This window comes from Lontra canadensis, unplaced genomic scaffold (assembly GCF_010015895.1).
Source record: "Lontra canadensis isolate GAN:19392208 unplaced genomic scaffold, GSC_riverotter_1.0 scaffold168, whole genome shotgun sequence".
In the NCBI taxonomy this organism is placed as follows: Eukaryota; Metazoa; Chordata; class Mammalia; order Carnivora; family Mustelidae; genus Lontra; species Lontra canadensis.
The window spans coordinates 987414-1010628 of record NW_022631162.1 but is presented as its reverse complement, the minus strand read 5'-3'; the positions used below and the strand labels follow the sequence as shown (position 1 = coordinate 1010628).

General features: G+C 45.8%; 1 protein-coding gene across 1 annotated transcript in view; it reads left to right on the top strand.

Moving 5' to 3' along the window:
* Window positions 1-23215, top strand: part of SPTA1 (spectrin alpha, erythrocytic 1) — a 63809-nt gene that overhangs the window by 24994 nt on the left and 15600 nt on the right. Inside the window, exons 19-39 of the mRNA XM_032845633.1 lie at window positions 717-934; window positions 1781-1873; window positions 3530-3667; window positions 4614-4765; window positions 5350-5536; window positions 6769-6870; window positions 7832-7923; window positions 8655-8799; window positions 9584-9765; window positions 12514-12613; window positions 12727-12924; window positions 13687-13830; window positions 14452-14555; window positions 15042-15204; window positions 15457-15591; window positions 16108-16245; window positions 16422-16526; window positions 17585-17793; window positions 19281-19401; window positions 19941-20062; window positions 20876-21008. Coding sequence (XP_032701524.1) covers window positions 717-934; window positions 1781-1873; window positions 3530-3667; window positions 4614-4765; window positions 5350-5536; window positions 6769-6870; window positions 7832-7923; window positions 8655-8799; window positions 9584-9765; window positions 12514-12613; window positions 12727-12924; window positions 13687-13830; window positions 14452-14555; window positions 15042-15204; window positions 15457-15591; window positions 16108-16245; window positions 16422-16526; window positions 17585-17793; window positions 19281-19401; window positions 19941-20062; window positions 20876-21008 — 2981 coding nt within the window. The remainder of the gene's footprint in view (window positions 1-716; window positions 935-1780; window positions 1874-3529; window positions 3668-4613; window positions 4766-5349; window positions 5537-6768; window positions 6871-7831; window positions 7924-8654; window positions 8800-9583; window positions 9766-12513; window positions 12614-12726; window positions 12925-13686; window positions 13831-14451; window positions 14556-15041; window positions 15205-15456; window positions 15592-16107; window positions 16246-16421; window positions 16527-17584; window positions 17794-19280; window positions 19402-19940; window positions 20063-20875; window positions 21009-23215) is intronic.

The window sequence follows — 23215 nt, the reverse complement described above, 5'->3', positions numbered from 1 at the left end:
GGAATTTGGGCCTCCCGCTTTTTCACTCCCTTGTCCTAACCTCGAGGAGTCTCCTGACATGGGCATGTAAGTCTCAAACATGCGAGGAGACCCCCTGTACATCTCCAGGGCTCTGTCTGTGTGTGGTGTCCTTCCTTGGTCCCCTGCTCTTCGAGCTTGGGTGGTCTTGCCTGCCCCGGCTCACTCTGCCAGCTCAACTCCGTGTGCCAGCTCGTTTTGTGTGGCATCACCTTGGCCCTGTAGCCCAGAGACTGCCCTGCACGTGGGGGCACATCTCATTTCCTTCCCTTCTCTGGACATCGTCACATGTTGCGGTCTGTCTTGTTTTCTCGTTGTTAGGGTGAGAGAACTGGTTGTGTGGTGATAAATCCCTTCTGGGCAGAATTGGCGATCTGTTGGATTTTCTGTTTATTCCAGAAAATACATGTTTTTGGAACCCTGGGCAGGACCCACACGAAGTCTTCTGTTTTCAAGTCTAGGTGCTGCAGACTATGCCACACCCTTCACCACCACACAGACACACCCATCCTCCCTGACCACCTACTGATGTTCCGTCTGGGAACATTCTAACTCCCAGGAGTTTAGGTGAATTGCTACACTCACAGCGTAAAGCAGCAGCCTCATGCCTTCCTTTCTCTCTCCCACGTCACCAAGGGGACTAAAGGAAAGTGATGTTACTGAGGGCAATACTCAACCTTTCTCTAACTCCTCCACAGGGCACTTTGCTGCAGAAGATGTGGCCTCTAGGGTCAAGAGTTTGAATGACAATATGGAGTCTCTCCAGGCTCGGGCTGGCAGACGGCGGAATGATCTTGAGGCCAATGTCCAGTTCCAGCAGTATCTGGCTGACCTGAATGAAGCAGAAGCATGGATTCAAGAGAAGGAACCTATTGTAGACAACACTAACTATGGGGCTGATGAAGAAGCAGCTGGGGTAAGGGGGCATGGAGGTGGACATTGCCTAGTTCTCACCAAATGGTACCGAATTAGATTGTGGGATGGCTATAGGTTCTGTGAGATTATTTGGGTGTTTCCAGAGTGATAATCTTTGGCCTTGCTTTGGTTGGGATAACCTCGGAGTTGACACAAATCCTAAAATGTACACTACATTTTCCTGATCCCACAGAAGTTTATAGATTCCTTAAAGATTATCTAAACCCCAAAGGGCATGGCCAGAGATCTATGCATGTCTTGGTCCATCCTAAGTTTCCCAGAATAACCTCGGGCTTTCACAAACCAACCATGGTTCTAAGATATATACAGTTTCATTACTTTATTGACATAAAATCAGGCAGACATGTTGGGACAAGAACCTCAAAGGTCATAATCACTCTCTATGTCTGCTTCTTGTTTTGTTCATTACCTCATGATAAGCTGGCCTAGTGTTTAACAAACCTTCAGCACTAGAAGTAGTTGTGGTGGGCATCTAAAGTCATGCTAGTATTTAATACCAAAAACTAACGTCATTAGCTGCACCCTCTTATAGCTGTGATGTGGGTCAATAAAACACTTGTGCAATTATGACTTCATTTTCATTAAAGCAAAAGTAGTGAATATATTGAAATTGTCGATCATTTAATTCCTAGTTTCCCAATACTTGCAAATTTAGAGTTAAACAAGCAAACAAACAAACAAAAACCTCTCTTTATTATAGATGGAGAGTGTCTCTTACCAGGAATTAGGACAATTGATACAATCCAATTAATACCCGAATGACTCCCAAGAATGCTTAGGGCTCTTCCCGTACTCACTTCTAATGGCCCCTCATCAACAAATCCAGGCTCTTCTGAAGAAGCACGAGGCCTTCCTGGTGGACCTGAGTGCCTTCGGGAACAGCATGCAAGTCCTGCGGGACCAGGCAGCGGCTTGCCAGGTGAGAAGGTGGAGATGCCAGGAGCCACACTCCCCGCCCGACGACAGAGGATTCTCTTTCTTACTGGCTTGTACGTCCAATAACCCAGGAAGCAACTGCAAAGGAAATCCTAAGTTCTCTGGGCCTTATAAGCAGGAACGGTAGCCTCTCAGTAGCGTTCACAGATCTAGTTCGCCAGGGGCTCTCGCTGAACGCGATCATATGCTCATCAATGTGCTCTCGCTTTCCACCTTCCTTCCTTTGATATTTCCGTACCTGCTTCTTTCCTGCCCACCCCCCTTACGCACACCTCCCCTTCTCACAGTCCCTCCTGATTCCTCGTCTCCCTTCCTGGTTGTTTGCGTAACTTATGAAATGTCGACCGTGCACAACCTTGAATAAAGCATAATCCCGACTGCAGGAAGACTCCAGTCTATTAGGAGATCAGAAAGTTTGGCAAATAAGAGCACATGACAGACATAAGGACAGGAGGAAGGGTCTCAGGGAAAGGAGCTCCCCTCACCAGAAATAAAACTGTTGGAAAGTAGGAGGATCCTCACGGCTGAGGTGAACCAGTTTATCGGTTATTTTTAAAGATGGTTTACCGTGTAGATGAGAAGGGCTTTTCTAGTCAATAAAGTATGAGCGTGAAGACACGAAAGCCCAGAATACTCAGGTGCGCTTGGGAAATGGGTCCTGCGAGTGCTGGAGAATGTGAAGATGGTCAGAGCTTGTCCTGAACCGCAGCGAGGCTGGGACCCGCAGAGTGACGGGGGCACCTCCTTGCGGTAGTGGAAGGAAAGAGAGAGGCTCTGGGTTCATACTCTGGGAGTAGACAGCAGACTTGGGTGGGACATGTTAGGTCACCATGCGTGCACGGAGCCTGTGTGCATGCCTTCCTCAGGAACAGGTGGGAGAGTGCATTGTGCTTGGTGAGGAAACACGGTGCTCCAAGGATATAAAATCAGGAGGGTCTGTAAGGGAGGCACACATTTTCCACTCTGACGGGAAGCAGGCATGGGCCATGGCTTACAAAGGCGTGTGGTACTCCATTCATTCTCTCAGAGGTCTGACATTTGCATAAAGTATAAATCAGAGAAGGCTACACCTTGGAGAGCAGGTTGCTTGCTAAAGAAAGGTCCAAGATCTCTGATCCCGGTTTATGGTGTCAGTTTTTACAATTCTATGGGCTTTCCTGTGCTCTAGGTCATCCATCTCTTAAAAAAAAAAAAGTCCACTTTTCATTGATGTAATAATTTAAGGGTGAAGGGGTTGGAAGGGTTGTCAGTGAAGGCCTGGGAAAGGCAGAAAGCCATGAGAGATAGTGGGTTTTTCACTTTCTCAAAGAGTCTTCTGAAATGTTGGGGAGTAGAAACCTTTATTAACTGCTTTACACCCTGGAGGCTCAGAGCACTCCCTACGTTTCTGACAAACTACACACTCAGTGACTCATTATGTGTTCATGTTTCCCGGCCCGCCTGTCCCCTCAAGGGTCAGGGCGGCACCGTGTGCCTGAGAACGGCTCATTGCAATCTCCCTCTGGCTGGCGGCTGTGTGGGACGGCCCAGCCAGAGGCTCTCCTCTCCAGTCAGCCGGGCATGGCTCCCCACCGAGGGGCTGGAGAGAGACGGGTTTCAAGCCGGTGACTGACGGGATCTGCTTCCTGCTCTCGTTCAGCAGCAGCAGGCCGCGCCCGTGGAGGGAGCCGCTCGAGAACAGAGGGTAGTGGCTTTATACGACTTCCAGGCCCGCAGCAACCGCGAAGTCACCATGAAGAAAGGGGACGTCTTAACTCTGCTCAGTTCCATCAACAAGGTGACCTTTCCTTCTAACCTTCTTCCCATCAGCAAGACAGCTCCTCCGGGTCAACCCTCCCAGTCCTGCCAGATATCCATATTTTGCCCAAAGAACATTTTTCTATGGCTGTCTCTCTTAAATCACCATAATTTATTAAGTAGCATCTTTCCTTCAGGTATTTTGTAAGGTCTTATGTATATCCTTTGGGGTTATACTGTTAATTATAGCAAAAAAAAAAATGAAGACTCAAGAAGCCTAAGTAAGTTGCCCAAAGACATAGAAGTTATGAATGGCAATTCTGTGATCCTAATTTATCCCTTTCTCCTCATCTCTGCTTGTCCCTCCTTCATGCCAATGTTCCAGTGCTGGAACAACAATGGCCAGGGTGAGGAGGAACCTGGAAAAAAGAGAAGTTTTTTGTTAACTTGGTTTTCTTTAACGTGTGAGGAACAGGTCTGTGAAAAAGCCTGTGAGAATAGGGACAAAATATAGGCTCTTTTCATAAGCGCTCAGATGATATTTTTTTTCATTGCAATAATTTCCAAAAATTATTGGGAAGAAAAGAAGAGAGTCTAGGATATTGTTGTCCTGGGGCGAGTGAATTTTTGAGAGGCAGGATGGATGGTCCATGAGCAAATAAGCTACATGTCATTCCCATTTTCTCCCTGCTCAGCCTTCTCCCCGTCATCACATCATGCCCCAAGGACAATGAATCTGGAGTGTTAGTTCAGTAATACCCCAGATTGCTCTGTGGGGTCCAGGTTGATACTGGAACACAAAACATCCACGAGCGAATTTTAAGGCCATGCACAATTTTTAGGTGCTCTGGGAGAGGTGGGGAGGAGAGGCCCATGCCCACCATAGTCTGCCTGTGCCTGCAGACTTAGTTCTAAGAGTTGAAGCCTCTCTTATTTGTGGTTTTTCAAGAGCTAAAGAAGGAGTGGGGATCTTTCTCCCTCTCCAGGACTGGTGGAAGGTGGAATCTGGTGACCACCAAGGCTTTGTGCCTGCTGTCTATGTCAGGAAACTGGCTCAGGACGAAATGCCCCCGCCCCCGCAGCGGCAACGAGAAGACCCGAGCAGCATCGCCCAGCGCCAGGAGCACATTGAGAACCAGTACGTTTTAGAAGCAGGAGAACTGGACAGCACTTGGCTCAGTATTTCTTATTGGCAAAGACACTTCTCATGACTCTGCGGTTAGATTAACGATGCCATTGTAAATTCTCAGATTTTATGAGCTAAAAGTCAACTTTGGGTTCTTGAAAAACTTCAGTTTTTGTATGAGAATGATTAAGGCAATTGCCTGAGGTCAGGCACTTCATGGAGCCATTCCTGGTTGCCTGCCCAGCACTCTGAGGTTATCGAAGTCTTCTGACTTCCACGTGAACTTAGTTACTCCACCAGTTTCTCAACCAGGTGTTGGCTGGCATGTGACCATCTCACATTTATAGAATAGGGGAGGTGTGATGCCAGTCACACTGTTGGAACACTGACATTTGTATTATTTTTAATGGAACCCTGTGTGTTTGTCTCTCTGCTCTCAATGCTGTTTCCTCCCAGCTTTATTTCCTCCTCTCCTCCATTCTTCGTTTGATTTTCCCTCTCTCTTCTTCTTGTTCCTTTTACTCTCCCTGCTTCCACTCCTCAATGTTTCTTCCATGTTTCACAACACCATTCCCAGTCTCTGTTTCTTCACACAGGTACCGCTCCCTCCTTGATAGGGCAGAGGAGCGCAGGCGTCGTCTGCTGCAACGCTACAACGAGTTTTTGCTGGCCTATGAGGCGGGCGACATGCTAGAGTGGATCCAAGAGAAGAAGGCAGAGAACACCGGGGTGGAACTAGAGGATGTCTGGGAGCTGCAGAAGAAGTTCGACGAGTTCCAAACGGTGAGAATGAGCAACCTTCTCCTCCAGATGGCTTCGGACAGTGACCCTGCTTCCGTTTATCCCACATGTTCTCCTAAGTGGTTCCTCAACTTCACATCTGCTAAATATCCTTCCCAGAGCTTCTGAGAGTCCCACATTTCAGATCTCCCTCTGGTTATGAGACGTGGAAGGGAAATATAGAGGGATTAGTGGCCTTGGCTCTGCAGCCTACAGTCCCTGCAACTCCCAGGCCCTCCTGGTCTACCTGAGCTCTTCAGCACTCATCCCACACCATGCTTCGTTCTGGGATCCCAGGTTGAGGTGCGAGGCTATGGGACTCTTCAGAAGCTCTTAATTATGGGACAGAAGCTGAGATGGGAAGGTGGGAAGAACTTATAGCTAGTTTCTAAGTTTCTACCCGTCTGAAACCATCCATCCTCCGTTCTCACAGACTCATCCCATACGTTAGCTAGCAGTGAATATAAACCTCTTCCTTCCTTTCTTTACCTTATGAAGTTTTCTACATAGAATTCAAAGACCCACATGGGTAGATGATATATAGATAGATAGATAGATAGATAAATGAATGGATAGATGATAGATGATTGATATATGGATGGATGGACAGATGGATGGATGGATAGATAGATGATAGATACTTAGATAGATGATGGATGGATGAACAGAGATAGGTAAATAGGGATTTTATATACACATATAGAATATATAAGGAAAGAGGAAAGTGAAATAAAGGGAAGCAAGGACAAAATTATGAAAGAACACCAGGAATGACACTCCCATGAGGAAGCTCATTTAGAGGCCTTTGTAAAATGTAACGAGTGATCTCAACCCCATAAGCATCGTGATGAGCTCCTCAGAGCTATTTCTTATAACACGCCTTAACACAAGCAGATTACAACTTAGTCCATGAAATTCTATAGAGGGCAGAGGAGTTTCTGTTGGTAGGAAAGCACAGGCTGCAGCTTAGGTAAATCAGAAGAGATTGTTCAGAAATCTCAGAAGTTGGATGTGCTCCACACTCCAGAAAAATGGCAGCTCTCTTGCCAAGTTCTCAATAGCCACTGGGGTCAGGGAGTTTAAAGCTCCTCTTCTTAGTGGCAGATTGGAGGGTGGTTTCTTGTGCATTGCATATGAGGTTAACGATATTAATATTTAGGGCAGAGGGGGGCAGGCAGGTATGAAGATTCCTGAGAAGGGGATTTATGCTGCTTTGGACAAATTTTCCCACCCAGGATTTGAAGGCCAATGAGCCTCGGCTGAGGGATATCAACAAGGTGGCCGATGATCTTCTATTTGAAAAGCTTCTAACACCAGAAGGAGCTCAAATACGGCAGGTAAGCAGAACTCCTGCCATGGTTTCCTCACTGCCCAACTGAGCTCGGGGGCCACATTGCGCTTTGATGCACTCAACTTCATGTTCCACAGATCAGCTAGGACAGGTGGAAGATAGAAAGCTGGCTTCAGGAAAGGTCAAAGACGATAGCTCAAGCAGTCCACCGTGTATGTATTTAAACTGATCTGAAATCTATAAATTGCATCACATGTCTCCCTCCTCCCCACATCTTCACTTACAGACACAGAAAATTCATGCTCATACACACGAATATAAAGAAAATGTAGGTAAGAAGCTATAGCAGTGGAAAGGGGCTGGTCAGGAAAGCTGACTAGAAGAGACAGACACTGATAAAATCTGATGAAAGAAGAAGAAAAACAGAGGTCAGTACGGAGGAGAGGTGGGACGTTCTAGACCTGATTTAGACTGGGACCCTTCGTTCCATGGAAGATTGAAGGAGCATGAGTGGGATGTCTAGTCCAGCTCTCTGGGTTGTCATAAACCAGGGAAGAGGCGTTCTCTGCCTCTTTTCAGGTGGTTGAGATGGAGTAGGAGGGAGAAGAGATGTGCGTAGGAGTAATGCACATGCTCTCTGCGGAAAGTTGAGCTCTAAGTGGTGGCTTGGTTTGGTCCATTCAGGATGCATAAATATAATAGCTGCTAGCTACCAAGGCAACATGCCGTACCCATCTTCTGGAGGTTGGTATGTAGTCTCTGTAGCAGTCAATGTCGGTTGCTGCTCTAGGGTTGGGTTTCCATTCTGGAACATCATTTGGGGAGGGAAACATTCCTTTGTCAACTGCATGAATGAGGGCCAAGCACTCCAGAGAGGAAAGAAACCTATTGAAGTTTCTGAAGTAGATCACACAACAACAACAAGCATTCATTGTCGGGTCTTTGAACAACACTGAGCCACCTGAGTTAGCTTTCTAGCAAACACCCGTTGTGTCTGCCTCTTCTAGGAGTTGAATACTCGCTGGAACTCCTTGCAGAGCCTCGCGGAGGAGCAGCGCCAGCTGCTGGGCAGTGCCCATGCTGTCCAGGTGTTTCAAAGGTGAGATGGTAACCCTGAGAGGCAGTGCTGCTCTAGAACCCACTCGAAAGCCCAAGTCTGATTGCTGTAGGAGAGGCATCGCTATTACTAGAACACGCAGAGACTAGATCGGCGGAGGTCAGGTGATGGGGTCCTCCCAGACAACCAGCTCTAATTTTCTAGTGCCTGGTCTTGGATCCTGATGCGTAAGTAGCAGTTTTCATGATAGGTAATGAAACTCAGAGTAGAGATAAGAGGTTTATGTAATTTGTTTCAGAACTAGCCATAGACAGCAGCCAGCCACAGATACCACATTGGTTTCAACTGTTGATTCAAACATTTTTTTATGTCTGATTCCAAATCTGTGTCTGCACACACATAGCTCAGCAAGCGAGCGAGCAAGCAAATGGTAACCAGACACCTTCGCCGGGTATATACGTAGTTTTGAGTGTTTGGAGCAGGAAAACAGAGATGCAGAGTTTGGCTGGACAGTCAGGTCCTCCGGCCCGGACAGGCTGCACCCATTAGTAGAGGTCTAACCTTGAGCAGATAGCCTCCTTAAGGCTCTGGTCTTGCCTGTGGAAAGTGGTCACAGTAGCTATACCTCAAGTCGTAGCTGGGAGGATGAAGTGAGCCTATGTTCTAGTATGTCAGGAAGTGGGGCGGGGATGGGTAGAAAGGACGTCCCTGGAGTCAGCTGGGCCACCTGTGGAGCACACTGTCACCCTCAATCCTTCACTCTTGTGAGCCAGAGAAGCAGATGAGATGAAGGAGCAGATTGAGAAGAAGCGCCAGGCCCTCCGGGTGGCCGATCCCGGCTCAGACCTGTTCAGCGTTCAAGCCCTTCAGCGGCAGCATGAGATCTTTGAGAGAGACTTCATGCCTCTGGGAGAAAAGGTGGGACATTCACTCCCAAGCTGTTCCAACACATCCCTCTTCACATCGACACCTCTGTGTGGCCTCCTCTGTGTTTCTATTCCCCAGTCCCTCCTCTCATGTTTCTCCTTGTCTTACTCCGTACTTGATCTTGTACCTGTCCCTAAGATGAGGGCACCCAAAGGACATGGCCAGGACCTCAGAACATGGAGGGAAAACATCCTGAAATTACCTTTACTGTCCAAGCACCTCTTAGTGGCTTCCAAGTGCCTAAACCGTATAGGCCCGCAGCCTCAGACCAGGTGGTACTGGCCATCCCCAGGATGGCCTGGGCTGGGCGTGTTGCAGTTTTCTTCATAAGGAACTGACAGAACTTAATCCTACTTGACCTACAAGGAAGCTCTGGAACTTGCCAGATGCACTCTGGGATAAGTCAGGGGCATCCTGGCGTTATCTTACATAGTAGAAAAGGCACAGAACATATCTATATTGAAAAAGTCTTCACATTAAAAGTCAGGACCCTTGGGTGCAAAGTTGACCTTGCCACTTATCAACAGGTTCACTTAACCATATGCCCAACACCCTCTCATCTTAAAAAGAAGTTTGGTAATGTCAAGTTTGACTACTTGAGAGAGTTACCATGTGTACTGAAAGGGTTGGCACTATTTTATGAAGTGGCAAAATGTTCTCTTACCTCCCTGAAGTCTACTTGAGGAGTGAGCATTGACAGGGCTCAGAAGTGGTATTTCACTAAGATTAGCTATGGCTCCAACTGCTGATTTTCAGAGCTCTTGTATCTCTTCAGGTGATCATGCTGGTGGAGACAGCAGAGCGGCTCAGTGAGTCCCACCCAGATGCTGCTGATGACCTGCGGAGGCAGGGAACGGAGCTGAAGGAGGCGTGGGACAACCTGCTGAAGGGCTCCGAGGAGCGGAAGGAGAACTTAAATGAGGCCCAGAAATTCTACACCTTCCTTATGAGAGCCAGGTAAAGCTCCAAAGGCAGGCTCCACCAGGTGGGGTGGGCGATGCCCACATCTGGCCCTGTGCAGACCTTCTAGGAGCAATCTGGTTATAGGTGCACTTTACTCCTAGTTTGGAGGGTATGTCCACATCTAGATCATACCTTGGTCGAGGCACAGAAAGCATAGCCCCAGTAGTTCAAGCCATAGAGTACCTAAGTTTGAACGAACGTGACACCACTGAGGCCAGTCAAGTCAGCCTAGAGCACATATGCTACATAGGTGCTGTGGGAAGTGGTGTAGATAACGGGCATTTTCTTCCTACTGGAAAGACAGAGAAGAGCACAGATACTCACGGTCGAACGCAATACAGCCCAAACGCGCATCCTAACAAATGCACAGAACTAGCATGGAAAGGTACGAGGTTAAGAATGGTATAGTATGTTCAGGAACTGGGGGCAGCCGGAGCACAAGTTTGCATATCAGAGGGCTCAAGACAACTGTTGGGCCATAAGCTCAGACGTGTTTAGATAAAATCCCGAGAGCTTCCGTTGCCTTCCTAGAGACCCTAGACGTTATCACAGTGGAGCAAACAGACACTTTATCTGTGGAATAGCTTCCATGTTCTGCCCCATCACCATTGTCTGCTGGGAGGAGCATTTGGAATCAAGGATCCAAGAAGTAGTTCCTCACAATGTTATACTTTTGGGAAAAAAAATTATTTACTTTTGGTAAATAATTGCAATTCCTCTTGGCAATCTCCTCCCCACTTTGGCATCTCTGGGATGCTGTAGTTTTTCATACAATATAAATAAATAGCGTTCACAGCCACCCCCAAATCATACCTGCTCACAGCTCTCTGGACATACAGATTCTGCTCTGACTTCAGACTCAAGTCAGATGCTGCCTCCTTCCCTTTGTGAACTCTACTCTTCAGTAGGCAGCGGTAATATTCCCTCCATCCGAGCAACCCTGACACTGGCTTTTATCTCTTTATGACCCTCTGCTTTCCAGGCTGTTTTTGAAACAATAGGTTTTAGCCTCTTGTGTTTTGTTTGCTTTTTTTTTTTTTTTCTTTTTCCTTTACTCTAAAGTATGAATTCCTCTTCTGCAATGTTTGGTACTTAGTAAGTACCCAGGAAAACTTAGTTGTTTAAGTGAATACATGAGTTTATAAAAGAAAAGACCCTTCTGCCCTAGAGTAGATGTTTGTTTTTTCTTCATCAAGAAGGAGTCTCTGTATGTGATGCTAATATGGGCATCACAAAGAATTGCAAATGAGTGCATTGTTACCTGATATTTATCCTCTGGGTCATGGACCTTAGCTCTCCTTGTCATTCCCCTTGACTGCTGACGGTAAGAAGTGGGCCCTGGTCTCATCAACAGTATGGAGAGAGAGAGAGAGAGAGAGAGAGAGGGAGTGGGAGAGAGAGAGAGAGAGTTTACATAAATGTGTGTGTACGTGCATGAGTGTGTGTGCATGTGTGTGTGTGTATGTGTGCACGCATGCTGGGAATCAAAGTAAGAATAAAGACATACCTTCCTGAGATTCCATAGAGAATGGATCCTTAAACCCAAGAATTTACTCCTTATGTACAAGAATCATTTAGAGTAATGGAGTATGTATTGGTCGAGGATTTGAGTGTCTGGGTTCTTCCCAGTCGTCTGTTTTTATTTCTATTATGTGGACAAATCAGTTACACTCTCTAGGCTGACCTCCTTATTTCCAAACTGAAAACGGAAGAGTTCCCAGAATTCTTTACAGGATTATTACAAGAACGGAAAGAGACAATACATGTGAAGACATTTTCAAACATAAGGGATTGCCATTATTAAGTCTAAGAGTGTAAACAACAGAATTCAGTGATTCATCACTTACACACAACACCCAGTGCTCATCACAACTGTCCACCCTCCATCTAGCCACCCCCACCCACCTCCCTCCGTCAACCCTCAGTTTGTTCTTTATAGTTGTGAGTCTTTTACAGTTTTCTTCCCTCTTTCTTTCTTTCCTCCCCCCCAATGCTCATCTGTCTTCTTTCTTAAATTCCACATATGAGTGAAATCATATGGTATATGTTTTTCTCTGACTTATTTGCTTAACATAATACACTCTAGCCCCAGTCATGTCATTGCAAATGGAAGATTTCATTCTTTTTGATGGCTGAGTAATATTCCATTGTATGTAAACACCACATCTTCTTTATCCATTTATCAGTCAATGGACATTTGGGCTGTCTCCAGAGTTTGGCTATTGTTGATAATGCTGTTGAAAACATTGGGGTGCAGGCACCCCTTCTAATAGTAACTAACTAGAATTTATGTAAAACTTTGAAAAAAAATAAAAGCTTGTCAAAATAAAAAAAAAGGAAACATTTCCAATTGGTTTCTAGTAAATCATCTTTATCACACTTGTCTTCTTCCTGATTTTCCTTTTACTTGGAATTTTTCTTAGGCATTGTTATCAAATTCGAGCAAGTGTCTGTCTTCATCTCTATAATTTTATATTTTTATCTATTTCATTTTAAAGATTATTTTCATTCCTTATACACAAGAAGATTCATGTGCAATGAATTTACAATAATAAATTCGCTTTTTAAAACAAGCAAACAAAAACCAGTATGAACAACAAACCTAAGGTCCTTGAAGCATATAAAGCCAGATGGAAGGTGTGAATCCGGAAATATTTTCTAGGGAGGAAAAAGCCAAGGACGGATAGCCTTGTTGCAAGCTGCTCGGATTTCTTGTCAATCTAAATACGTCTATTTCTCTAGGGACCTGGAGAACTGGATCAGTAACATTGGTGGCTTGGTGTCCTCAGAGGAGCTGGCTGAAGATTTAATCGGCACGGAGATCCTGCTGGAGCGACACCAGGTCTGGCTACAAAATCCACAGCCACTGATCACATGACCTCCCACCCTTCCCTCACTTTGCAACATTGTTGAGATGCCCCTGGTGCCACCAGCCTCTTCCCTCTTCCAACACAGGAGCGTCGTGCTGACATGGAGGCTGAAGCGCCCACCTTCCAGGCCTTAGAAGACTTTGGTGCAGAACTTATAAGCAGTGGGCACCGTTCCAGTCCTGAAATTGAAGAAAAGCTTGAGGCGGTCAGGCTAAAGAAGGATGACTTGGAGAAAGCCTGGAAACAACGCAAGAGGATATTGGATCAGTGTCTGGAGTTGCAGGTAAAGCACACTTGACCCCGTTAAGAAGGATTAAGCTCAGTTTCTTCCTTCTGTGCAAGTTTGCACAGTTCCTACGGGTGCTCATGTCACTGGGCTTGCCATCCTGGAGGCACAAGGGCATTTCTTGGCTCTCCGCCATTGTGTTCTCAACATCGTGGTGTTCTCTGCTCATATCCCTGTTAGAAGGACCAAAGTGGGGATCTGCTTTTGGCACAAGAGTGGGTGATTATAATGTATTTATTGATTGAGAGTTTGGTTGATTGATTCTTGTTGAGAACCTGCTGGGTATGGAGTCCTGGAAACACAAAGATTAGTAACATAACATCCTTTTTCTGAAGTAGTGAAAATAGATGTGTAGACAGACCATTCAGGAACAGAAAGTGACTATTAATAAAACAAAATGATGAGCATTTTGAGGATAAAGAAGTCTGAGTGATTAGTGCCAGTGATGGAAGAGACGAGCGGATTACTGGTGGCCCTGAGGGTCGTGGTTATGATGGTCCTAAAGCAATAACCAACCAGCATCTGCTAGGTGCAGCATATGGGAAATGCACTAGGGGAATGGAGTGTAGCTTAAACAGAAGCAATGTGTTCTCAGGGAAGAGTAAAAGGTACAAAATAACTGAGATCAACCGTGTGAATGTTTCTTGGAAGAACATAAGCAACCCATACAGGATCCCTTATATTAGTGTTGGAGGAGAAAAAGAGATCATTCCCTCTGTCCCCTGGATTGGATGTAACTTTTACCTTCATTTCCCATAGTTGTTCCACGGGAACTGTGATCAGGCTGAGAGCTGGATGCTGGCGCGCGAGAATTTCCTGAGGTCAGAAGGCCATAGTTCCTTAGACACTCTAGCGGCCTTGGAGAAGAAACGGGATGATCTGGACAAAGCTATCGCTTCCCAGGTAATAACGACCAATGCAAGAGTTCCAATAACAAATATTAGTAATGATAACAACGATTCTATACATGTATGTGGTTTTGTGATTTACAAGTATCTTAATTCCCATTTGCTTCTTAGAGAAAACTCTGAGGTAGACAGGGTAGTTCACATGGTGGCTAAGTCTTAACTCAAGTCACTCATGGTCTTGGACCAACTTACCGCCAGCCCAGCCTTTTACAAGTTAACTTTTAGAATTGGAAGTGACTTTATGTATTGCTTATGCTAACATCCCACCCAATGCAGGAGTCACCCTCTGCCATGGTCATGGGAGGAGTCTGTTCTTTAGGGAGGTCAGTACCATAGGAACTCAGTATCATAGGAGCTCAGTACCATAGGAGCTTAGTATCGCAGGAGTCACTAACAGAAGAGTACATACCACAGGAGCCCATCTTAGTGTCACTACTAATGTTTCTACTCATGTTGAGTTAAAAACCAATTTCATGGTGTTTACTCTCAGGCCCTTGTTTTGTTCCCCTTTGTGAAGCCACAAAGGGTGTCTTTGTCCTTTTCTAGGAAAGAGTCTGGGATTCCGCTGAAGGCCTAACCTCCAGACATCCGGGCTTTTTTCTTTTCCTCTATCTAGGAAAACAAGATCACTGAGCTAGACCATGTTGTAGAGCGGCTCATAGAGGATGACCACTATGCCAAGGAGGAGATTGCTGCTCGGTTCCAACGGGTGCAAGACAGGTCAGGCCTGAGCAGGTGTTCTGTGAGCTAAGGAAGATGTAGCAGAGTGGCTTTGTGCTAGCATGGAGGATGGAGGTCACATTCTCAGTTCTTTTCATTTCTAAATGCCTAAAACTATCTTGACACTTGGAAACATTCCTGATCTAGACTCACAGAATGAGAGGCATGGAATACAACTTAAAAATTACTGACTTAACCAGTGTGTTTTATGTTTGAAAATAATGAGACTATGCAACAACTAAACCTATGTGCATAATATGTAATATTAGATGCAATATATATGTTATATAATATGTATATGCACACTCTATGTGATATTATAATATATAGTATATAACTAAATAATATATAGCTACGTTATATATAGCATGCAAATCTGTAAAGAACGAGAGAAGGGACAGGTTGGCAAATGAGAAGATTGCAGATATGGCATCAAAGCTAGCTGGAAGGGTCAAGGGCAGAGAGCGATCTAGTCTCTTCCTCCAGATGGAATGCTCTCAAAGAACTGCTGACTGCTGAGCTGAAAAAACTTGGTGCCTATGCTGACCTCAAAAAATTCCACCATGACCTTGAGGACCTGGAGGAATGGATCAGTGAGATGCTACCCATAGCCTGCGATGAATCCTACAAAGATCCCACCAACATTCAGGCAAGTTCGAAATAGGAATCTTGGAAAACTCCAGCATATCCAGATTGTTGGATCAAGGGTCGCCTCCCTACACAAAACTCTTGCTCACTGTTGAGACCACTGCCAGCCCTCAGGGGCTTCTGAGTCGAACGTGAAGGGGTGGGTCCTTCCGAAGCCCCCGTTCATTATGACAGAACATTACTTTTTCTTTGAAACGGAATTTATCTATCTTGCTTCCCTAGATTACAGCTAATTTAGTTTCTACTTTCCCTTCAGAGAAAATTCGTGAAGCACCAGGCTTTTGAAAAAGAGGTCCTGGGCCGAGCTGATGAGGTAGAGGGAGTCCTCAGACTGGGGGAATCTCTGATTGACCAGAAGGCATGTGACATCAGTGAAGAGACCATGAAGGTGGGGATTCTGCTCAGGGTGGTTTGGGCTAAAGGCATGTGAGGAGAAGCCTCTTCTTCCTTCAACGTTTCCGTGGGTGGGGATGTGGAGTGTGTTCTTTGGTTAGCGATCTTCCCTCTGGCTGCCACATAATGAAGGCAGGAAACCATGATGCTCAGACCTTATCACTTCTGTCAAACTCAGTACTTAGAACTCTGATAAAGTTTTAGACCTAATTCCTAAGTGTTGTCATGCTTGTTTGATGTTTTCTATCCCTACTGCCAAGAGTTTTGGCACTTAGGCAGGCACCAGTCTCTCTAAGTAGCCCAGGACCCTTTCCTCAAACTTTCTTCCAACACCTCCTATTGTTTCCCAGACTAACTAACTAACTAACTAACTGGTTAAAAATGTATAGCATTCAAGGGTTGGCGGATTTTGGCTAGTCCCTAGCTCCTAGCCCCCTCCAGTATCCTTTGAAGTTGTCACAGGTCTCAGGATCCTAAAGACCATAGTGATCCCCCAATTTCTCTGGGTTAGGGTCAACTGAAAGATCTGGAAGACCACTGGAACTACCTGCTTGAGAAGACAACTGACAAAGGACAGAAGCTCGAAGAGGCGAGTCGCCAACAGAGGTTCAACACGGGCATCCAAGACTTTAAGTTCTGGCTCTCAGAGGTAATTACACTTGGAATGGTGGGGGATGTGAGCTTAATAAATGCGTGCCAGTAAATGGATTATGCATGAGCAATTTCCTTGACTTTCTTGGGAGAAGTTGGGGGACATGGTCGCTAATGTTCTCCTTAAAGGCAGTTTTCATCCGACAGCTTCATTGCATTTTCCTTTACTTGCAGGCAGAGACACTGCTGGCCATGAAAGATCAGGCCAGGGACTTAGCTTCAGCAGGAAACTTGCTCAAGAAACATCAGCTGTTGGAAACAGAGATGTTGGCCCGAAAGGTAAGCAGTGTTGGAATCTCACTCCTTTGGGCAGAATGGAAATGGTTCTGACTGCCCTCTCTCATCTTAGGAGGCCATTTGAAAATACTTTCTTGCAAAACTGACCTTAGCATTCTTAGCCAGCAGTCATTATAACCAGATCAAATCCGTGAGCTGCAGAGCTGTGACATTTCACTGCTAACCACTTACCATGAAACTACAGTTCTAAGGAAGAGGATCCAGGAAGGGGGTCCTAAAGCTATCTTGTCTACCTCTAAGTGATGCATTCATATAAACTCACTGTATTCCAAAGCTCATATTTGATCTGGCCTTTGAAAGAAAGTTTATTTTACATAATTATAGAGAGCAAAAAAAAATAACAGTGTGATGTCATGTACAATGAAGTTGAACTATACATACACTCTGGACATTCGCTGGAGAATTCCATTTGCCTTCCAATATCAAGCAGATATGTGTCTTGGGAGCAGTGATAAACATGTTGGCAGGTGTGGATTTCATCCTGGAGAACTTTGTATGATCAGTTTTACTTGGTGGCAGAGGTAGACACAGAAAGGACAAGAAGTCAAAGGCTTTCTAAGTTCCAGAGCTTTAGGACTTGATGACATTCCCCACGACAACACTAGAAGGGCAGACTTAGAATAAAAACAGACAGAAGAGCCTGGGTGTGCTCTGGACATGGCCACCCTAGAAATGTTATGGTAGAGTAGGTCTTCTTAAATACTTCTATCCATCAATCTGTGCCAGACTCAGTACTGTGAGGAACACAGTCCTGTTTGGAGACGTGCACTTACACTCATTTTCTAGTTGGGAAGAGGAGGAAAAAGCAAGAGGGAATGTCAGAAGGTGAATGGACAGGTAGAGTATTATAGTCACGTTACTCGTTGTGCTCTCTGGTCTTGTCCCCACCTGAGCTGAGATAAAAGAGCATATCATCAAATTGACTATCTTCAAAAAGAGTCTATTTGACACAGTCTTTGAACCTGCACCAGTGTGGTTGAAGTCCAGGGGCTGTTTCATCCCTGCATGTTCTGTTCACTGAACACACCTGGAATTTCTAGGATGCACTCAAGGATCTGAATGAGTTGGCTGCTGAACTGCTCTCCAGCGGGACTTTCAACGTTGACCAGATTGTGGAGGAAAGAGATAAGGTCCACGAGCGCTTCCTGAATGTGCAGGATTTGGCAGCCGCACACCATGAGAAACTCAAGGAGGCCTACGCTTTGTTCCAGTTCTTCCAGGACCTAGATGATGAGGAATCGTGGATAGAGTACGTGCGGCCGACTCGCACCGCACCAATCACCAAAGAGAACAGATGATCCGCCAAACACGTTCCCATTTGGTGCTGAAATGAAATATGTAACTGTTTCTTACAGTTGGTATTACCTCTAACCATGCTTGCCTTAGCCTAAAGTTGACATTGGTTTTAATCTTCTCAAATTACCTTGCTGTGCGCAGGCAGAAGGAGACAGGCTTAGAGAAGTGGAGAGCAATTCACATACACTCTGGGAACAAAATTAAGAAACCGTGTATGCTCGCATGTTCTAAACAGTTCCTAGAATGTGTAATGTCTGAATGATACAGCTGGGCCTTTATAACGTACTCAACTGATGAGATCCTTGTCATTAAAAAAAAATTATTGAAATGCTAGTTAGTTAACATGCAAAAAAAAAATACAGTGCAACACTGGTTTCAGGAATTCAGTGATTCTTGACTTCCATATAATACCCAGGGCTCATCACAACAGGTACCCTCCTTAATCTCCATCACCCACCTAGCCCAGCTCCCGCACACCTCCCTCCATCAACCCTCAGTGTGTTTTCTGTCTTTAAGAGTCTTGTCTTTAAGAGTTTGCCTCCCTCTTTTTCTTTTTTCCCCCTTCTGCCATGTTGATCTGTTTTGTTTCTTAAATTCCACATCTGAGTGAAATCATATGGTGTTTGCCTTTCTCTGACTTATTTTGCTCAGCACAATACCATCTAGCTCCATCCTGGGAATCTGAGTGGCCACCAAACTGCACACAGGACAACATCACCCAGTACCTGCCACGGTTTCATTACTAATTTCGCTTTTGTGGTAAAACGTGTGATTGGGAAAATCTTAGTAGATCCTATTATTTTCCCCACTTCCCATTTAACCTGCCTCATTGTGTTCCCCTTCTACAAGCCTGATGATTCTTTCTGGTAATCAATGAATTAGAGGGGAGCCTTGTGCATAGGGCAGCAAGGAGGACATCTCAGGAACTTCAGAAACAGTGAGATGATAGAATCTTTTCTGTGCTTTGTGGCAGCGGTCAAACGTTTTACACTCAGAACCTACTCAACAGCCGTGGCTCCTACCGTATCAGCTTTTTATGCCCATTCAACCTAAATTCATTATTGATATTAATAGACAAAAATAATGAAGGCCATGAAGGCCACATATGCACATAGGGTCATTTATATGTGTGTGTGTATAATTTTCACACGTTTGGAAAGGGAATCACTAGTGTATGTTCTTGAGCAAAGAAGACAAGATGCACAGGTAGACAGGCGAGGGAATAGATGGGACATGGGGACCAGTATATCGTTTTCATTTGTATTGTCAGAAGTTTTGCAGAAGACCTCTGGTGCTAATTCTCTTTGTGGTTACGGACACCTGAGTGTTCCAGAATTTACCACCTCCCCACCCCTAGCCACACACCCACTCTTAGAAAACCCATGTTCTAGCATGACCTCGCATGTCTAAAGCGCTATCCATTGCCTTCCTTGGTCTCAGGGAGAAGTTGTTACGTGTGAGCTCCCAGGACTATGGGAGGGACCTTCAGGGGGTTCAGAACTTGCTGAAGAAGCAGAAGCGCCTTGAGGGAGAGCTGGTTGCCCACGAGCCCACCATCCAGGTAGGAAGGGTTGAGGTCTGTGGATCCGTAGGGTGATGCTGCATGAGGGGGAGGCGGCATGCAGGGCCACAGGGAGCTAGGCATAGAGCTCACAGGCGTTCTCCCCACCTCTGCACCTTGTCTACTGTGAGCAGGATTCTGCCCAGGATCAGTGCTTTTCCCTGGAAGGGACACTTTCAACACTGCAGGCACAGTTGTTGGTGACTCTGGTGCAGGCTGGGACATCTGGAAAAGTTGTACTTGAGCCGAGCCACAGGGGAAGAAGACAGCTCTGCATTGCCCTGTGACCGTGAATAATGCAGAAAGCAGGTCACGGAATGTAGCCTAGTACAGACACTGAAGTTGCACGAGGGGATATTTAGCATGGTGAACCTGACGGCAGGTGTCTTCATTCTCCCAAGATTTTCATGACCACCCCAAGTACCATAAAGTTTATAAATGACATAGAGGCCAGCAGGGGCTGACTACCTTGCCAGGGCACTCTAACTAAATGGGGAAGGTCTTCGGGGTAAGGTGACGTGGGTGTGTGTGTCCTTCAGAGTGTGCTGGATGCAGCAGACAGACTGGGAGATAAGGCTGCTGTGGGGCAAGAGGAGATCCAGGAGCGGCTTATTCAACTTTTTCAACACTGGGAGGAGCTCAAAGAGTTGGCTGCCGCTCGGTGAGTGGGGAATAGGGGGCCAAGCTGTCTTCCTGGGTTGCTGGTATTGGGCTTAGCGTTGGCTGCTCTACCCAGCTCCCCTTCTCTGTTTATCATCAAAGTCCCTGCTTGGATGCCAGTCTGTCATGAAGCTTGCCCCCACGACCCCAGGGAGAGGCATGGAGGCTGCTGTGTCCGTGGTCCGAACACACGTCTGCTCCCACACTTACTTGCTGTTGTCCTTTATCATTATGGGCCTCACGTGCCAATCCTTCACACCAGCTCACACCCTTGGGTCTGTCTTACTTTGTACACCCCCCCCGCCCCAAGTTTAGCACTGTGTGCCACTCGGAATGAAAGACCAAGGGGCTATATTTTCTCCTGGAGAGCCACACAGCCATTGAGAACCCTGAAGCCACAAAGCCAAACAGAACAGTTTCTGTCTAGGATTCCATACCTACTGGTGGCAGGAAGACATGTCTTTCTGGGGAATACAAGGAAACTTCTAGCACTGTGAGCTGCCTTCACCGTGTAAGAGGAACTACAGTGCTCTGAGTGGAAGGAGACACTACTTCACTGATGCTGTCCTCCAACTCTGATACGGGGCCCTCATGTTTGGACAAGTTTTCCTTCCCCTAACAAAGATTCCCAGAGAGCAGATGATGCCACAAAACAGAACTTCTGGGGCCAGGGCCTCCCCCGTTCACAGGAGCTCAGGCTGGACTGTTGTGAGGCTCAGGCCCACTGCAGCTGCCTCGTGCAGCTGTGCTACTCACGGTGCTCCCGAGTCCTGCTGTCCTCTCATCCTCACTGAGGCTCCCTGCCCCGTTGCAGAGGGCGTCGGCTGGAGGAATCCCTGGAGTACTTGGAATTCCTGCAGAATGCGGAGGAGGAGGAAGCTTGGATCAGTGAGAAGGAAGCTATGGTTACCCGAGGGGGCTCTGGAGACACACTGTCCATGACCCAGGTGAGCCGGAGGCTGAACGGCCAGTATCTTCCTTTTGTTTGAATCTTTTCTTAAGTAGTCAACACTTCATCTATGAAAAGAATCACGCTCTGGTGGGAGAAAAAGATGATGGAAATATGGATACTCCTGCCAGTTTTAAACATCTAAATCAAGATCCAATGATGTAAGTAATTTGCCCAAGATCGTGGAATCAGTCAGGTGTGAAGGCGGGACTCAAAGCTCAGTCCCATGACTTAGGGTCTTTCTGTGACTTCAAGTCATCGTTGTTACAGACCTTCCCTCATAGGGGTAGGTTCCCTAAAGATTCCCTCAAATACTAATCTTACACTCAATAGGAGAGATTCTTATGCTGGAGCATTGGTGGTGGTTTCTAGAAAATACAGTTTTAGCAGGGCTACCTGGCAGGTGCACTAGTTCCACAATTTAGAGACATCCTTATAAATACAGTGTAGAGTTTCCAATAAAGATGAGAACAAATGGTCCACATGATCTCAAGTTAATATGGATTTTTAAAGCTTCTGAGAGTGGTCATAAGAAAATAATGTTTTTGGGACCTTGACATCTGTGCCTACTAGCCTTACAACTTAGGGATTTACCAAGAATTCTCTGTGGGGATTAATTCGCTCTTATGCGATGACATAAGGAAAGGCTCACACTGGCAAGAGAAAGGTTAAAACCTACATAGCGTACAAGTCACACCACCAACCCCTTTCTTCTGAAGAGACTTTTGGGACATGTGCACCCATGACACACATTTAAGTGGTTTAAGGTTTCACCTCAAATATTCCCAAAGGCTTCCCCTCTTTAAATGAAACCTTTGGTCTTGAGAATTAGGGACACACATGCAGTTGTAAGAATAAGGGGAGGTCCCATGCTATCATCTACCCAGGTTCCTCCAATGGCAGCATCTGCTGGGACACTGACCCTCATGCAGTCAGGATGCAGCACATCATCATCTCCCCATTTACAGAGCACCCCTTTCCTCCAGCACCCACCCCATCCTTAGCCCTGGGCAACCACCAATCTGTTCTACGCCTCCACAATTTTTGACATCTCGAGAACGTGGTGTAAATGAGCTCACACGATATGTCCCTTTGGAGGGTCGGCCTCTCACGCAGCATAATTGCCTGCTGATTGATTCAGTTGTGTGCAACCTCAGTGCCTTTCTCGTGACTGCTGGGTGGTATTTCATGGGATGGACGTACCAGTTAAATCTGCTCACCTGTTGAAGGGTATCGGTTTCCCCGTTTGGGCTGTTAAGAGTAGAGCTGCCTTTAATATTCATGCAGAGGCTTCCTCATAAACATGGGTTTCATTTCTCGGGAATAAATGTCCAGGAGTCCAACAGCTGGGTCATAGATTAGCAGTGTGTTTGGTTTTGTAAAAGCAGTTAATACATAAAAATACATACATACATAAAAATACATAATAAATACAAAAAATCAAAAAAAATACGTAAAAATCTTTCTGGAGAGGCTGTACCATGTTGTACACTGGCTGGCTGTGTGCGTGACTCTGGCTTCCTTCCCACCCTTGCAGGATCTGTGGCTGTCATCATCTTTATCTTAGGCAGTCTGCTAAGAGCGCAGGGTAGCTCATTGTGGTTTGAACGTGAATTTCCTTTATGGCAGATTTTTTATGTGCTTATTTGCCATCTCTATATTTTCTTCAGAGGAATGTCTCTTCTCCTCTGTTGCCCATTTTCTGGTCCAAATGATTGTTTGCTCTAACTGTTGACCTTCTGTGCTTTGTGTCAAATCTAAAAAAAAATTTTGCCTAGTCCTGGATCTTGAAGATCTTTTCCTGTGTCTTCTTCCAAAAATTTAGAGCTTTGAATTTTAATGTTAATAATCCATTTAGAGCTCACTGTTGTTTGAGATGGAAGCTAGGGCACCCTTCATCTTTTTGCTCAAGAATGTCCAGTGGCTCCAGTGCTTTGTTCCACAGCATCCCCTACGGCCAACGCGCTGCTTTCACAACTGCCCACACCACTGTAGATGATGCGTGGTTTTGTAGACAACGTAGGGTTGGATCAGATTTTTGAACCCATTCTGCCAATCCTGATCTTTCAATAGGAATTTTTATACCATCACATTCAGAAACTCATTTTAGTGAGAACTTTTTGCACTAACATACGAATTCCAGGAAAAGATTATATGAAGCTTTTTTGCTAATCCTCCTATTACCTTAAGATATCTGTCTACCTA